Genomic DNA, 17,990 nt, shown 5'->3' with positions numbered 1-17,990 from the left:
ATTTGCTTCTAGTTCATTGGATGCTCTACTTTTTAAAAAGTTGATGGCCTTACCCATGGGGAACCTTATAACTTCATAATAACCAGGAGCTTCTGTTCTCTTCACTGGTTCCATGAATGGCCAAGCGCTTTGATGGCTCTGGTAGAGGGGAGAAAATACACTCATGAAACAACACACCATAGCGGAAAAAGGTTTCAAAATATTTAAAGAAAATGAATGCTCACCTTGACCTGCTGTAGAATGTTTTTTAGTGTGCTGTAAAGCTGATCTGGATCTTTGGGTTCTTTACTTAAAAAAAAAGAAAAGTAGACAAGATTAAAATGTATGATTTGTTCAGTTTCATAATGCTCTTTAATTAATAAAAAGCAATCGCCCACAAATTAAACATGTATTTTAGTTACTTAGCAATTGTGCAGCACGTATCAATGCTTCAGAGGTACAGTACAGGTAAACTCTAAAAGGCTTTATTTATTGTTGAAAACAACGCTTACCCTTTTTCTTTACTGCTTGGTTTCCAACCAGTATCTCCTATATAGCAAACAAAAGTGAAGCGTTTAAGAATAAATTACATTAGATTACAAAGTAACTGAGTTGGTGTGGACCTATCATAGAATTATATTGCATCCTTACTGAAATACCAATCAAAAGTAACAGCTATAGTAATTCCAAGTCCACCTTTGCTTTAGTCAACACTCCCAACATTCAATTATATGTTCAAGTATGTCTAAGTAGGATAAACCACAAAATCCTGCGGACCGCCCTGAGATCTTTTGATGAAGAGCAGTATACAAATCTGATGAAGAAATAATTTTTTAAAAAATTGACTAATTTATCCATTCATCCAATAATCTAATCCTACATGTCCAATGCTGCCCCCTCCCCAGGCTATGTGGCAAACCGCTTTTGAAACTGAGAGGACTTTCAAACACAGTTTGGAGTATGGCATGGGGTTCTGCTATTCAAAGTTGGGGAGAATAACAACTGCAATTCTATTCAGTTATTTAGGAGTATGTCCCATCGCACTAATTTATTCAGATGCAAATCCCAAAGGACAGCATCCATTGCTGCTTTCTGCAAGCTGTAGCCCTTGTCTATTTAGAGGCCTTTCGTTAATTTTTCCTGGAAAAGGTTTTTAGGGGGGGCATATGGGGACTGCAGCGTAGAGGAAGGGGCAGGAGCTGCTTGCTCTGTTGCAGAAGCAGGCTTCTTGTGTAACTGGATGCTTGCTAACAATCCCATGTGAATTTTCTTTACAGAATTGAGCCGCGCTCTGTGGGACCTACTTCTGAGTAGGTTTAGGACTGCATTGAAAATCTGTGTAGAGGCAATGATCACTTTGCGCAGCGGTTCCTGACCCCTGTGCGTGTCGGTGGAACACACATAAGCCTACCCCCTTTTCTGGCCACTTCTGCGTTGCAACAATGTGCAGTTGTGCATATACTGTACAAGCGTAAAAAGTCGTTGCCTGTACTAGATAGCAGAAGACAAAAAATCTAATGGAGTAAGCACTGGCACGCGGGTGGCGCTGTGGGTTAAAGCCTCAGCGCCTAGGGCTTGCCGATCGAAAGGTTGGCGGTTCGAATCCCCGCGGCGGGGTGCGCTCCCGCTGCTCGGTCCCAGTGCCTGCCAACCTAGCAGTTCGAAAGCACCCTCGGGTGCAAGTAGATAAATAGGGACTGCTTTCTAGCAGGAAGGTAAACGGCGTTTCCGTGTGCAGCTCTGGCTCGCCAGAGCAGCGATGTCACACTGGCCACGTGACCCGGAAGTGTCTTCGGACAGCGCTGGCCCCTGGCCTCTTGAGTGAGATGGGCGCACAACCCCAGAGTCTGGCAAGACTGGCCCGTACGGGCAGGGGTACCTTTACCTTTTACCTAAGCACTGGCTGTACAGGACGGCATAAAAGCCTGCGGCTACAAAAATAAACCGTGTGCATAAAACACCACAGAGCCTCAGATTCAAATATAATCAACTACTTTTAATGCATTATTTCAAAAGTGGTATAGAATTGTTATGAATAACTAGAAGCAAGTCACTTCAGCAAAAGAAATTCTCAAGTTTAAACTGAAAAAGAATGAACCCAATGATAACTGATGTATGATGGTACATACTAATTCCGGGAATGCTTTCTATGGGAATCTGCCGTACACCATCTTTGAAACAAGAAAGGCCGGGATAAACTTTCCGAATCTGAGCTTGCTTCCTTTCGATCAACTTTTTAATAATCTGCAACGAAAGTAACACGGAAATTATACTTTTGGGGTGAAGGAAGTAGGTGCTGCATCAACAGGCATAGATGAGTAAAGGGGCATTAGAGGTGCTTACGATTTCTATGGATCTAGGTGGCCTTCTCATACATTAGGAGCAGGCTTGAGTCACATCACTGTCTGCAGTGTGATGCTTATCCATGCTCTACTGAAAGCATGGCTGCTGCACAAAACCAGTCGCCTCCAGCTAAAGATGAACCACAACTAGGGACTTCAGTTAGGTGTGTTTATACATCTCAACTTTCTTCCATCAAGGTGGCAAGCATGTGGTTCCCAGGTAGTCTCCCCATCACTCTGACCATGCTATGGGACAATGGCATTCAAGGACTTTTGTACACCAAATTAAAAACAGGTTACACTGTCGGATTAAAAATTAAGAAAGTTCCGCTTTTCATTTTAAAAGCTGCTCTTTTATTGCTGCGAGGCAGCCTTTGGTGGTAGGGCTACCTGGTCCGTGGAACAACTATGCTAGGCGTGGTTAACCTCTGCCCCTGCCCCAAAGACCCCTGAGAATTTGGTGGCTGCAGGGGCACAAAAAAACCCTTCACCCTCCCTCACCAACAGCACGGAGGCTCTGTCGTTGAAAGATGGAGCACTTGGCATAGGCTTCTGTTGCTGGGATGGGTGGAGAGTAATGTGGGGAATACATGGAAAGTTGTCCTGAGCTTGCCAATTGGGGGTCATGGGTTCAAATCCCACTCCTGCCATTGTTTGTGTATATGTGCTAAAGTAGAGTGGACGTTTTTTCATCACACAAACTTTTTTGGCCGCTGCTATGTGGCTCTCACGAGAGGTCCCCAGAAGGCAACGCTGTCCTCTGGTTGAAAAAGGGTTAGCCACTCCTGTTCTACATTATATGCTGTGAACAGGCAGGGCAATCCTATGCATGCTTATTTAGAAGGAAATCCCACTGTGCTCAACCGAGCTTACTCTTAGGAAAGTGTGCATAGGATTGCAGCCTTAAATAGAAAACTATTTATAAACCGGGGGGGGGGGGGTGTCAAAAATTCTAGTAAAACCTTTTTATTTGTCCAGGCTTTTTGAATTACTGTTTTTTTTTTTATCTGGCTAAATTATTTTATTCTTCTCAAATTTCATCAGTCTCATTCTGAGAGCACTGCAGGCGCTGACAGTGACCCAACGGGATCAAATTTGAGCTACTGGGGCCAATTCAGGGTGGAATATAATTCAACAAATAAATAAATGTTGCTGTATTTTTATATAGTTGAGCTGTGTTTTAATGTTGTACAGCAGATGAAAAAAAACCTCTTTTGAACGAAGGTGCAATTTATATATTCTTCTGATAAAGTAAGGCTGGTTTGTAACACAACGAGAAGAAAACCCACATTTGTGTACCAAGCTGCCAAATTAACACTTCACTACTTTCCATTTCTAACAAATATCGTTCCATACATCAATATTTTTTGCCTGTAAGAAAAGGAAAGGAATGCTTTCCCATTTCCAAAGCTATTCAGAACAAGCCCCTCTGTCAAAGTTGTGCAATAAACCTTATCTCTAAGAAATACTTTCGGGGCAGGTACTAGTAATTTGTGTTTTAAAAAATAATAAAAGAAAATAAACATTTGGTTTCCTTTTCTTCTTTTTTTACCTCTTTCTGCTTCTTAATGATGACTGAGAATTCAGTGTAAGGAATCCTTGGGTTTAGTTCACATCCCATTAAAGTTGCTCCTTCATAATCCTTGATGTAGCCAACGTATTTTGCTTTTGGTACTTTTATTTCTTTTGAAAACCCCTAAGGGAAAGAAGTCATTGTCAATGCACTTTGTTCACCTGCTTTTCAGCAGCCTTCTGGGACCACTGTGAGGTTCGTCCATCGCCGTCCCCAACCCCGTGGAAGCACAGAGTGACCTTTTGCCTCGTGGGCTTTCAAACCACAACTCTGCAGCCCAGATGAATACACAGTTCACCAACTTACACACTACTGAAATACACATATGCCTGCAATCACACTATATACCACAGGGCCCCTTTTAGATTGAGTTCACTATTTACCTCTGATTTCCAAAATCGCCCTGCGAGCTACATAGGGCCTCAGGAAGACCTCAAAAAGGAAACAATGAAAGAAACCCAAATGGCATATAGATATTCCAAAATCCTGTGCAATAAAATTAAAGGGGAAAGATCCCTGGTGGAACTTCAATAGATGTGGATATGGTGCCTACGACTGACAGCAGTTCTACAAGGAAGGAGAGGTGAGTTAAGTTGAGTGCCCAAAGGCAGAGACAAAAATCCCGCACTGGTTCAGCTGCCCTCTCCTCCTTGATCTTTTGAAATGGAATGCATTAACTGCTACTCTCATGTGCATATTCTTGAAATATGCTTTGAAGAATTAGAGTATATATCCAGTCCCTGTTTGGAGGAAGGACAGCGGTCACTCAACACATTTTTTTTCAATGTAACAGCAGAGCACGATTTCAACAGGGAAGCTTGGCATTAGGTCATCATTCTATTGCATAAGAGCAAGCATAATACCCATTTAAAAATGTAAATGCCCCGCAAATTGTGGATGGGATGGGGTGTTGCTTGTTAACAACTTTGGCTAAGGCTGTAACCCTATACATTAATTATCTGAGATTGAATTCAGTGGAATATACTTCTAGGGAGATATACTGTACACAGGATTGTGCAGTAAATTAAAAGTGTGTTTGGGAAATTCAAAATACAGAATGCTCCATTAATAATGTTCTCTGCCATTCCTTGGAAAACCTACTTATTAACAATATTTCTAATCGGACCTAACAAAAATGTTTGCAGGACACTTTACAAAATATTAGGAACACAGGAATAAAATAATTCTGTGGAACAGGAAAAAATGCAAAATGTGAAACTATGTGAAAGCAACAGTACAATCTCCAGTTAATTCTGGAGCTAATTCCTGTTAATTCTCCAGTTAATAGCTGGTGGGACACAAATTTCTTCCTCCCAGTTGTCTTTTGAGAAGCAGGTGAGAACATACAGATCTTTGAGTGAAGTGTATCCCATAATTCTGGGGCCACCACAAAAAAACCCAAAAAACTGGCAGATTACAACCTTACCTCCTTAGGGAATGAAATCCAATTTATGGCTCTGGCTATAGGAGGAGAACTTAAAAGCCACTTCACCTGCATAATAGTGGCTTCTTTAGGATGATTTCCCACCACCACCCAGTGATGTCTAGTATTGGTTACTAAGTGACTGTTCCCTACCAGCCCCAGATACACTGTTGGGTGTATGGGACTGGTGCTAAAACTTTATCCAATGCAGAAGAGTCACATGATAGCTGCACTAGACAATAAAGCTCATCAATGGCTTTAGGAAGCAGGCAAAGCATGGGTTTACATGCACTGCTCTTCAGATTCAAGGAATAACACCGTTTTCCGCTCAGACATTTGGTCACCGCCCACCTGAAAGACTTCTCCATCTTTGCAAACCGTTCTTAAAATTTCAGTCCCTCGCACAAGATTAAAAGCACTGTCTCAGGGCTACTCACTTGCTTCTTGAAGTAGCCAATTGCATATTCATCTGCGTATGTGAGGAAGTTGAGAATATTGTGCTTAATGTGGTACTCCTTCAGGTGATTCATTAGGTGAGTTCCATATCCCTGCACAGAAATTAGGAGGACAATTTATTTTCTGTGAAATGCAACAAGCCAAAAACCTTGAAGCTCATATGTAAGAATCTGAGGACAAAATAACTTTAATCAAAGAAATTGGGACAGCAGGAATGCTGTGTGGGTGCCGAATAACATGCTTCCGACTTCCAGGGTGAAGGGCTGCTGATTTTCCCTTTTCAACTTCACATGCACACTGAATTTTGCTTCATAGCCCAGCCTCTCGAGAAGCTTTAGGGTAGAAGCTCTCAGGCCCTGCAATGGGAAGGGAAGTTTAAATGTTCTGCTGTGTGTGCCAAGTCTGCACAAAGGCCTTTGGGCCCCAGACTGAAGATTTAGACCTGCAATCAACTACCCTGTTCTGCTGGCAGAAGCCAGTGGAAGGACTCCCCCTAGTTCAAAAAGGCTTTCCCTGCTCTCAGAACTGACAGAAGGATCTCTTCAGCACTACACTGAAATCCACCTAAAAGTTTTTCCTGGGTGTTCAAAGTGCATCACATATATTATTTCAGTAATCATTTCAAAAGAAGCTATCCCCATATTTCTGGTGGAGACTGAGACTGACAGAATAGCGATTTCATGGCTAAAGTCGAGATTTCAACCAGGGATTTTCCAGTTTTTGCGGTCTATTACTATCATGAAGTCTCTCTCCGCTAGGAATACACTTTTCTGCAAAATATGTCCTATTTAAAGGGTTTTTTTTTATTTTGGGTATGTATCAGCTAAAATGAACAGCAAAATAACAAAAACAACAACATTCTAATGGTGCATATTATTTTCCTGCCTAATGCTCCCACCCGCCACATAAGTAATCTGCAGTGACTGAGGAGGAAACAGAATAATTTCTGTGGGTTAAGAAAGGGTTAACTGGGTTGGGTAATGATCATGAGCTATGACGAAGGCAGGAGAGCAGAACTGTGGAACGATGTATTTAACCAGTGACTGACATAGAAACTTAACTTACCGTATTTTTTGCTCTATAAGACTCACTTTTTCCCTCCTAAAAAGGGGAAATGTGTGTGCGTCTTATGGAGCGACTGCAGGCTGCGCAGCTATCCCAGAAACCAGAACAGCAAGAGGGATTGCTGCTTTCACTGCGCAGCGATCCTTCTTGCTGTTCTGGCTTCTAAGATTCAGAATATTTTTTTTCTTGTTTTCCTACTCCAAAAACTAGGTGCGTCTTGTGATCTGGTGCGTCTTATAGAGCGAAAAATACGGTGCTTACTTACCACCACCCATGTACATTAGTTGTGGCGAGCTCCACGTGTTGCTGAAGTAAAATTCCCATCATCCCTGGCCATTGGCCATGCTTGCTGGGGATGATGGAAGCTGAAGTCCAGCAACATCTGGAGGGCCAAAGGTTCCCCACATCTGGTGGGGAAGGACAAAGAACAGATGTCGGCGGTTCCTGCCCTAAAAGGCTCACAATCTAAGATATCTGCAAGCAAGCATCAGAGGAAGGTGGGAAACAAAGGCGAGGACAGAATAATATGCGACTAGTTCAGTCACACTGCTATTGACTTCGTTACATGACTGAAAGGCATTCCAGAAAAGGTGAATTCTGAGTTCCTCCTATGTGGTTCATTTCATGTGATAAGAGGCACAGCTGAATGCCTCTTACAGATGCATGGATTCATGGTTCTGGCTCTCTGCTGATAGCCAGACTACACTTAGGAGAATGGCATAACGGTTGAGACAAAAACGCAACACGTTTTCTTCTTTTTACAAGCTGAATTTCCAGGCTTTTAAAAATTTGGCAACCTTTCTACAGCTGGCATTTATTTCTGCATCCAGGCACTTTTTGGCATGAGCCTGCTGTGGGAGCGCCCTCGCCGCCTATGGGGCAGATGTGCAGTTGTTTCTGTTGGATCAAAGTCAGGGGAAAGGCTGTGTGCTAATCAAATGGGATGTGCCCCTACACAATGCAATTATGCCTGCATATTGTACAGTGAATTTTGTGCCTTTCCCTGCCACTGACTTTGTCCTTACCTTGACTTGTTCGTTAGAAGTCACAGCGCAGAAAACTATTTCTGTAAATCCTTGAGACGGGAACATTCGGAAACAGATGCCGCCAATCACACGGCCGTCTTTGATCAATGCAAGGGTCTTGTGTTTCCTGGAGTTATATACATTTTATGTCAGGCTTGTTTCACAGCGAGTGATGTATAAGCATTAGCATATCTCACATCCACAGCTAGAGCAGCAATAAATAATAAAAGCATTTGATGCAAAGACCTGACGCCAACTTCATGCTCTGCACAGTCGGTAAATACAAGATCTTAGCAATATATTACATTAAAGAGAAACAAAGCTGCAGATTTACTTTATTTAAAAAGTAAAGATGCCCAGGAAAGTAATTATTACCGCGTTTTCCAACCCCCTTCCAAACGAATATCCGAACGTCCTGTCATACAGTTCTGTATTATGTTTTCCTACATTATAATGAAGAATTACTTGTTTCTTCAAACTGAGGAACAGTTTTGAATTCCCAGCACGAAATTATCATTGTAACAACCACAGGTGCACATATAAAACAACAGTCCTCTTCTCCTCCCAAAACAACAACAACAATATGTTAACAGTGGGGCAGGTTTTTGAAACCCAAGTTTAGTGAAGATATTAGACTCCAAAAATAGTAACGAAATACAGATGCTGTTAAGCAGGTGGAAAGAGGCTTTCAAAGAACAGCTAAGGAGACATTTTTATTGGCTGATATTAGAGAACCATAATCTACAATGGAGTAATATCTAAAGTAGACAAATATTAATTTATATGAATCAATGTCCTGGTTCTTACATAATGCTAGCCATGGTTTGTCTAGCTCAGGTGTGATATGTTTGAATGCCTGAATCCAGTCCAAAATGGCTTCTTTATCTTGCAACAAACCATAATGTGAAGTCATGGCTTGCTATTTGCTTAAGAACCATGGATTATTTTGGCTATAGTTTGGCATTGTGCCAGAATCTAACAACCTTGTTTAACCAGAGTTTGTTTGGCCACCCACAAACAGTCACTAGGCTACAGAGCGCACAATGCAGGAACAGCTAGAAAATAAACCATCTGTGGGACTACAAATGTGTTCATTGAGCAAACCATGGTTTAGTGTTACATAGTAAGTGTAAATACTGGTGCTTAAGCCTTACTTTTCAGTCTAGCCAAGCTTTGTGGGATTGGTCGATTTTATTACTGACTTTTTCCATTTTTTTTATGTTGGCAGAAGCCACCTGATATATCAAGCTTTCTTTGCTCATTTCCTACATATTTCATTATATCATAAATAAAAACGGATAACTGTATTTTTTCATGTTGTGAACTGCCTTTCATATCTGGCAGACCTGCTTTTATTGTTCATCTTTACCTTTCTTTTTCTGCTCTGAAGATTGCATCCACGCACCACATAAAATCTGAAAGCATGCTTTTTCTAGAAGCCAAATTTCTCATGGAGAGGGGAGGAAAAACTTACGGATCAAAGACTAGACGAGTAATATACTCTTTCGGCATTCTGGGTAGCTGATGTGAGAATACATTCTGTAAGCCAACCAGCCACATCATGATTTTCTTATTTGGCTTTTGATTTAGGGAATTTCCAACTACGTGAAATTCAATCACTCCCCTGCGCTCCTCCATCCTCGCTGCTTCATCCCGGGCTGAGTGTGCAGATAGAAAATTAGTCTGCTTTATGAAAGGAAGAAGAAAAAAGAAAAAAGGTTCAGTATACATTTGAGAATTTTGGCTACTTTGTTTTCACAGTCAGGCACACAACACACCTGGAAATGTGTTCCATCTGTTTTGACAGAACACATTTCTCAGTGTGTTAGAAACTCCACTGAAAAACAACAGAATTTGATTACAGTGGGACTAATTTCACTGGATCTTTCTCCATGTGATTAGAGACATGGTGTGATCCCGTGACTTATCTTGATAAGGTGAACTAATCAGCTCCCTTTCTACATACAGTGGTACCTTGGTTGCCAAACTTAATCCATTCTGGGAGTCTGTTCGACTCCCAAAACCGTTCAAAAACCAAGGCGTGGCTTCTGATTGGCTGCAGGAGCTTCCTGCACTCAACCGGAAGCCACGGAAGCCACGTCAGACGTTTGGCTTCTGAAAAACGTTCGCAAACCGGAACACTCACTTCCGGGTTTGCGGCGTTTGGGAGACGATTTGTTCGACAACTAAGCCTTTTGGGAACCAAGGTACCACTGTATTAGCAATGTTGTTGTTTCGTTTTAAATGAGCTCTGATGAAATTCAGAATTCACACTTAAAGATTTTACCGTTCCACGCCACCTATTCTATAAGAGAAGCCTTTTTTACTTAAAGCATTTCATAGTTGCTATTTGCAGGAAAGGTATCAGTTTGTGATAACAGGAAGAACATCATGGCAGGAAGGGAGCTGCTGTTAATCCATGTGAAAAACACTCAGCTGTATGGACCAATGGTTTAATTCGGTTTAAGGCAGCTTCCTATTCCGTAGGCAGTATTACGTGTCACACTGAATTATGATATTCTGTTGGGAAAGGGAACAAATGCATTGCTTGAAATAAAAGGAAGCTAGGCGTGACGAAACCTACAGACAACTTCTAGTTCAGAGGTTGCCAACCTCACGGGGCTGATGGGCACATTTGCAAACTGGAGAAAACTACATGTCTCACCTCTGGACCGAGCATTGCAGCTGGATCTGTAATGGTTGACATCACTTCGTTGATGAGTTCAATAGGAATGTCTCCTACAACTCTTGGCTTCTTAGCATCCTCCACGGAATAAGGCTCATTGCTTTTTCTCTTCTCCCCTGGATAATATAGCAACAGCAATTGAAATAATAATCTAAACTACTAAAGAAGCTATAACTCTGTCAAAAGGCAGACATTCAAAGAATGGGAAAATGCAAAATTATGTTACTCGTAAGAAATGTAAGAAATCAATATTTTAGTGTGGCAGCATCCACACTTTGGAACTCTCTGCCTAGTGACATCAATCAGGTGCCTTTGCTGGACCCTTCTGGGTTCTGCCTTCTCCATGGAAATAAAAAGCCTCTTAGCAGTTTATGATACCAGGATGAACACCCCAGCAGATTAGAGGGCCAGCCTAGCCCAGTCTGAAGGAGAAACTTTGCTTCTCCAACCCAAAAAGAACATTCAGCTCTAACGGCCAGTTTCCCTGGCCCCATCTGATACCAGGGGAACTCACAGCTTCTGGATTGTGTGGGTCTGATTATATCCATGTGCATTATTGAAATCCATTCTAAGGTGCCTTAAGTAGAAGATGAGTTACACTTCTTATAAATAAATATGGACAAATGATAGTTTTGGGTTGCTGCATTTTTTTCTAAAGTGTATATAAACACCTACATGTTGTGCAACACAAATTTAAAAATAAAAATTATCACTACTTTGCACAAAATGGGGTGTTATAGCCAATGCATAGGCCCACTGAGAGTAACAAACACCACAAACAAATATCCATTAATTTCAATGGATCTACTCTAAGTAGGACTAGGCCTGGATAAATCCCTAAATTCTTGTCCCGTGGAGTATACAGGCATTTCCTATTTGTGCCAATGTGACAAAAGTTGCTTGTCTCCAAGCCTGCCTTTTTCCTCTGCGATGTAAGAGAAATTGAACACAGAACTAAGTGTAGTTATTTGATTCTTTTCTCATTGTCCCAACCCCCAATACAGGGGAGCTGCTGAGATGGAAGATGAGGATGGATGAACAGCTCCTGAACCCTATTCTCCCTGTACTTCTTTCCCACTGAAAATGCTTCTTCCTGCCTCCCTCCCTCCCTCTCTGCAGCTGCATTTATCCCTGCTGAAGGAGAAGACACAGATATATGGCTGCATTAAGAGTAGATGTCTCTTCTGGTCCATGAATCAACAAAAATGGCAGTTAAGCTTCCATTGTATAACGTTTTGCACATATGGCATTAAAAGCTGCAAGGAGACAGATTGGCACTTTAGGGCCGGGATCAGCTAAAAATAGCTGCATTTTGACTTGCTTCATTAACTGCTGGGCAGGGGGGCGTGTTGCAGAATCAAATAACTTGGAAGGGGAGAAACGCTTTGTCAATTCAGAATGAAAGTTTTTAGATGAGCTTTGATTTTCCAAATTGCTCCTGAACAAAACATGGGCTTCAGAGGGTGCTCGCTGGAGGCACACGAAACATGTATGTGCTTGAAGTCAGGTCACTTGAAGAAGCAACAAGCATCCACCACACCTCTCTGGACAATTTCAGTTGAATTCTTGCAGCCCAGTCCTTGTTTCACGACATTCAATAGGCCATACGTCATAGCAAGCCTTCTTAGAGATTGTGGAGTTCAGATTTGCCTGGGCTGCGAAGGGCATCCTTTGTCTCTTATCTCCAACAGGTATTTCAAATGTACGGGGGCTAATATCTGCTGAGGGAAAGTCACTCTGCACGTACTCAGGGCTTATCTACCTTTACCTTTCACCCTGCAATTTCCAGGCAGAGATCTGCACTTTAATGCTCTGTGTCGGAGCATCCTCTCCCCTGAACCTTCCCCACCAAAACCTGCTCTTTAAAACTGAATCATAGCAAACGTCAATTTGAGTTTTCTGTGGACTGGTGTCTACACTGGTTGGACACACAGAGACCTGGGAAGCCCAGACCACGGCTGGAAAGAGCGGAAGAAAGGTAAGTGTGGATAAGCCCTCATTTAGTTGCTTCACATGTCTGAGGGTTGAGCCCTGCCAAAGGGGTAAAAGTAAAGGTAAAGGACCCCAGTCAAAGGCGACTATGGGGTTATGGCACCCATATCGCTTTCAGGCCAAAGGAGCCGGGTTTTGTCCACAGACAGCTTTTTGGGTCATGTGGCCAGCATGACAAAACTGCTTCTGGAGCAACAGAACACTGTGACAGAAACCAGAGCGCACGGAAACACCATTTACCTTCCCACCACAGCGGTACCTATTTATCTACTTGCACTGGTGTGCTTTTGAACTGCTAGGTTGGTAGGAGCTGGGATAGAGCAACGGGAGCTCACCCAGTTGCGTGGATTAGAACTGCAGACCTTCTGATCAGCAAACCCAAGAGGCTCAGTGGTTTGGACCACAGTGCCACCCGTGTCCCCTACCTGCCAAAGAGACTGGGTTTCCGAGTTGGGTCCTGGTCAACCCAACTGATAGTTAAGCCCTCTAAATAGCATGAAGCAAAACTAACAACAGACACCAATACTGTAGTACAATGGCTAGAAGCCTTTTTTGTTGCATAACCTATCAAAGTGGGGCATCTCCGACAGCTTTATCTTGCTCAACTCCCATTCTATTCAATGGGGCTTGCTCAGCAGAAATTCCATGCAGATTCCCAGCCTGAGCACAAAAAAAGCTAGAATCCCACTGCTCTTCACGTTACCTAGATTCGGGTCCAGACTAGAAGCAGCCTTGCAAGCAGGACTCATACTTCCACCACTGGGTTGCTCTAGAGAGGAGGGGCTTGCACTGTAAGGAACAGACCTTACCACAGGGGGGCGGCTGATAACTGCAAGGAGACAGAAAGAAAACAACACTGAATGTAGGAATGAGCAGCACTAAGTAGAGCCCCCCTGAAGCTATTTACATGTTCAGGGAATCCTCCAGTTGATGTTAATGGGAGCTTTCCTTGAAATGCAAATAGCAGCTTCAGAGAGGGGATTGTAGTCAGGAAGAGAAAGGGTGAATTTTCCCATTCCCCACCCCACAGGCAGCTCAGGCTGTCCCAACAGCTGCTGTTTGCATAGCAGCCATGTCATTCTGTCCTGCACCACATTACATTTACCTGTCTGGATGCCTAGTTGGGCACTTCGAGAAGATGATGCTATGAAATCTGGATCCCAGATAGGAGAACTTTGACTGTATACCTCTTCCTCCAGCATGGACAGGAACCTTAACACAGGAATTGAGGCAGCATTAATAGATGGGAGTTTTATCTACCAAGTAAAACATACCTTGCTTTATGATAATAATAATTTCAGAAAGCTATCAAAACAGGAACAAGCTGAACAAGCAAAAAACACTTTTGGAAAAATGGTCCATTGCAAATTTCTGATGAAATCTAATAACAGTTGAGAGAAAAAGCACAGTACTGATGTGAAATCATTTGCTTATATATCTAATGCATTTGTTAGATGCTTATAAAAATTCTTGAGCTACTCTAGCTGGTGTTACTACTCACCACAACTGCCAACAATTGTTGTCACCACCGTGTGTTTTTTTTAAATTCCCCCCTTCTCTACATTCTATAAAGTCATTTACAGTATGATCCTATCCTTGTCTACTCAGGAGTAAGTACATTTCAGTTCAATAGGGTTGACTCCCTGGTAAGTGGGTACAGGGCTGCAGCCTTAGAAGCTCACAAGTTTGTTTTGGAGTATATTCTATACCAGGGATGAGGAACCTAAAGCCCTCTAGATGTCATTGGGCTCTAACTGCCATCAACTTCAGCCAGCATGGCCAGTTCTCAAGAGGTGGGGGGCTTGGGTTTCTCATTCCTGCTTCAGAACCATTAGAAGTGAGCTTTTACTTCTGTCCTGTCCCATCCCATTGCCTGGGGCTCGTTCATGGAGGTACTGCCTTCAAGGTCACAACAGAAAATCTAGGAACATGCTAGAAGATACTGGAAAGCCTTCACTATTTAGGCCTCTAAATAGCTTTAAAAAATCTGAACAAACATTTAAAAGAAGTTTATGCTGCCATTATTCAGATCCTGCTAGGCAACAGATCACATTTCATGAATAATACTAGAGAGCTTCCTTTGAAACATCGAAATATCTGACCGGGCTATGCATTAAGATGATAATCATACAATATTAGAAAACCCTCACTCTATTAAGGATATGCCTGCTTAATCCTTTCCTTGAGGTCTGTTGAGAATTCTGCTTTGAAAAATAAGAACTTGCTCAGAATTCTAAACCGAAGTTTGACCAGCTGAGTCACTCGTTTTGTGTGGAAATATTGCTCACAGCAAGAATGATTATTTTTTTAAAAAATGATTTAACATTCATGTGAGGCTGCAAGCCCCAGAAAACTCAGGGGGGCTTCTTTTTAAATAGATATTGCATGGGAATGAACTAAACCATGGTTTATGACAGCAGGAGAATGTTATTTACCTCATGTCCTACCTGTGGCCTTCCAAATGGCTTCTCTTTGGCCACTGGCGATGCTGGACTAGAGAGTTCTTTGATATGATCCAGCACAGCTCTTCTTATTACATCTGGACTACAGACCTCTGATTTAAAGTCGGTTAAAACACACCAGGGAAATAAACCCAGGTCGCATGGTTCAGATGTAAGACTGAACTCTGGATTAATATAAACCAAGCTCTCCACACCAAACTCAGCACTTGAAAGCAGAGCAAGAGGTATGTGCATCCTCTGTGCTCGTTTACAGTTTCATGTGCCGTGGTTTTACAAAATCCTCAATGATTGTCTGAACTGGGCCAATCTGTCTCTGGTGCAAAGCCAACAAAATCACATTACTAACACAACATCATGACAGTCTCATTCAGGCTGATTTGCAGCGTAATTCCAAGATGCATTAGTCAACTTCAGTGTGCCTTCAGTGTGGTGGAAATATGGCATTAGCTGTGATTATGTCACTGCGATCAGACTCAGGTACAGCCTAACTAATTCCCAGTCCAGTCTTTCCCCAACCTGGTGCCTTCCAGATGTTCTGGACTCCAACTCCCATCAGCCTCAGCCATCAAGATCAATGGTCAGGGATGGTGGGAGTTGTAGTCCAAAACATCTGGAGGGCACCACGTTGGGGAAGGCTGCCCTAGACTCTCAAAGACCAAGTGGATATAAACACATTCTGAAAGAGAAAGAAACTGTTCCATGAGATGGCGCGAAAACAGCCAGCTCATCAAAAATGACATAGGGCTGGTTATTTTAAAAAGAAAAACCCTTAATAATTCTCATAGAACAGTTTCTTTCACTTTCACAATCTTTCATATTTTGTTCCCACACCCTTAATTCTAAGAGAAGCAAGCCTAGATAGACAGGCATAAAGATCTCTCTTTATCTTTATCCTTATCCTATTTGTTCTCTGAAAGATCCGAGTGTGTTGGAAGCTTTGCAACATTAGATATTTAACTCATCTCATCAGAGACACTACTTTGCCAATGTTTCTTCATGATGAAGCAGTCACTATTAAAGAGCTGCATGTTACTGCTGAGCAATTTGTTCTTTGCTAAACCGGCAGCTTTAAAAAAAAAAAGGTAATTACATGGTACCTTTTGCTATTGTCCCACTAATGTGTTTGAAATGCAAGCAGTCATGAATAAATTATTCCTGTTACAGTACAATTATTATGTAAACTGACGTCTTCATGGCTTTCCCCACCAAGCTGCATGGCAAGACACACTACTTATAAAGTCACAAGCTATGTAATGCACTGCACTGTGTTGATAGGTCTAAAAATGCAAGCGAGTAGCTTCTGCTAAATTATTGAAAATGAAATCAAGGGAAACAATAGATACTTGAACTCATTAGGGTACAAAAGACCACTTTCAAATCCTACCACACAGACACACAAACTAATACAGCATAAAATATTTATATTAAATGATAAGTCTTTTGAATAGCTCTCTCTCCCTCTCTCTCTCTATATATAATATACAATGAAATGCAGCCTGTTAAAGGCTAAAGCGAATTATCCTCACATACATTAAACCACAACTATGGTTTAAGATGGTGTGGCAAAGCTGGCAAATTGCTGTCCACCCATGAAGTTTTGGACCTTTGGAGCTCATTTTGAGTCCTAAACAGAAACAATTTCAATCCAATCCTTGTGGAGTTAAATCTTGGGTTATGAATTTCATCAGCTTTAACAGCAGGTCAACTCCAGAAATGCCTGGCTTGGAGTATACATTCTTGCTCGGTGAACAGAAGGAGCTTCTGTTCACTGCAGGACCGCTTTCCAATGAGCGGAAGCTTTCTCCAGCCGCACAGTGAAAACTCAGCCAATGTTTATCACATAACACATCCATTATACTTATCTTAAGAAATTCATTAAGATCACTTAATTGAAAGCTAGACCAAATTTCAATGAGATTTTTAAAAATATTTCTTTCACTGCATTCTTATCCTGCTTTTCTGCCTATGCCCAAACAGAACCACATACAAAGGCCCACTTCATACGTAACGCTAAGCCAAACATGTTTTAGTGTAAATGGGGGGAAAGTGGGATTCCCAGAGCTAAGATAGCAGCCACAGCCTTCTTTCCCCAGGGCCTCGCACTACTCAAAGCTAAGCTATGGTTTGATGTAGCACTACTTCCAATTCCAGGCTCATGGATTGTCTCCTGCAAACCACAAAAGGCAACATGTACGTTTCTACTGCATGACTACTGCCGTGTGCTGTGCATAGGGCTGCCTCTGAAGATGGTACAGAAACTTGAGCTCGTGCAGAATTCAGTGGCCAGCTTGCTCAATGGAACAAGACGGTTTGAGCAAATTGCACCAATGCTGGCCTGACTGCACTGGCTGCTAATTAGTTCCCAGGCGCAAATTAAAAGGGAATTAAGGGGAAATGTGTGTGCGTCTTATGGAGCGAATGCAGGCTCCTTGGCTTCAGCGATAGCAACGCGAAGCCTCCTAAGCGCAGAGGGAGAGCTCCCCCCGCGCTCCGGTGGCTTCGCGTTGCTTTCGCTGAAGCCGCCTGAAGCCCCCGGAGCACAGCACGAACTCCCACTGTACTCCGGGGGCTTCAGGCAGCTATCCATGAGCCTTCAGAGCGCAGCAGGAGTTCTCGCTGCGCTCCGAAGGCTTGCGGATAGCCGTCTGGAGAGCGAGAGGCTCTCCCTCTTGCGCTCCAGGCTTTGCTTCACTGGAGAGGCGCTGTACAGTTTTCCCTCTCTGCACAGGGCCCCTGCAGCGAAGCGGGAGGAGAAATGGAAGGGGCTCCCTTTCTCCTGCCGCTTTGCTGAAGGGGCACTGAGCAGAGAGGGGGAGGTTTTTTTTCTTCCTGTTCTCCCCCTCCTATGGTCCAGTGCATCCTATAGAGCGAAAAATACGGTATGTAAGTAAAGGTTTGCATGAGTCATGTAGGTTTTGCCGATTTATTGTAGGCCGCTGACTCATGCTGACTCAGTTCCTTTTGTATTAAAGAAACAGCAGCTAATT

At 42.6% G+C, this 17,990-nt stretch overlaps 1 protein-coding gene across 3 annotated transcripts in view; it reads right to left on the bottom strand.

Annotated features, from left to right (window-relative positions):
* KAT2B (lysine acetyltransferase 2B) overlaps window positions 1–17,990 on the bottom strand; it is a 43,675-nt gene that overhangs the window by 3,755 nt on the left and 21,930 nt on the right. The window contains exons 7-17 of one of the 3 annotated variants that reach the window (XM_083705649.1): window positions 13,647–13,753; window positions 13,245–13,370; window positions 10,529–10,665; window positions 9,338–9,549; window positions 7,864–7,990; window positions 5,755–5,865; window positions 3,874–4,017; window positions 2,109–2,223; window positions 492–528; window positions 225–288; window positions 54–138 (exon numbers count right to left, since the gene is read on the bottom strand). In XM_083705649.1, coding sequence (XP_083561775.1) covers window positions 54–138; window positions 225–288; window positions 492–528; window positions 2,109–2,223; window positions 3,874–4,017; window positions 5,755–5,865; window positions 7,864–7,990; window positions 9,338–9,549; window positions 10,529–10,665; window positions 13,245–13,370; window positions 13,647–13,753 — 1,265 coding nt within the window. The remainder of the gene's footprint in view (window positions 1–53; window positions 139–224; window positions 289–491; window positions 529–2,108; window positions 2,224–3,873; window positions 4,018–5,754; window positions 5,866–7,863; window positions 7,991–9,337; window positions 9,550–10,528; window positions 10,666–13,244; window positions 13,371–13,646; window positions 13,754–17,990) is intronic. The other 2 variants (XM_083705651.1, XM_083705650.1) reach the window with 2 other exon arrangements.

This window comes from Podarcis gaigeae, assembly GCF_964106915.1.
Source record: "Podarcis gaigeae genome assembly, chromosome: 12".
Taxonomy (NCBI): domain Eukaryota; kingdom Metazoa; phylum Chordata; class Lepidosauria; order Squamata; family Lacertidae; genus Podarcis; species Podarcis gaigeae.
This window is presented reverse-complemented; position numbering and strand designations above follow the sequence as displayed.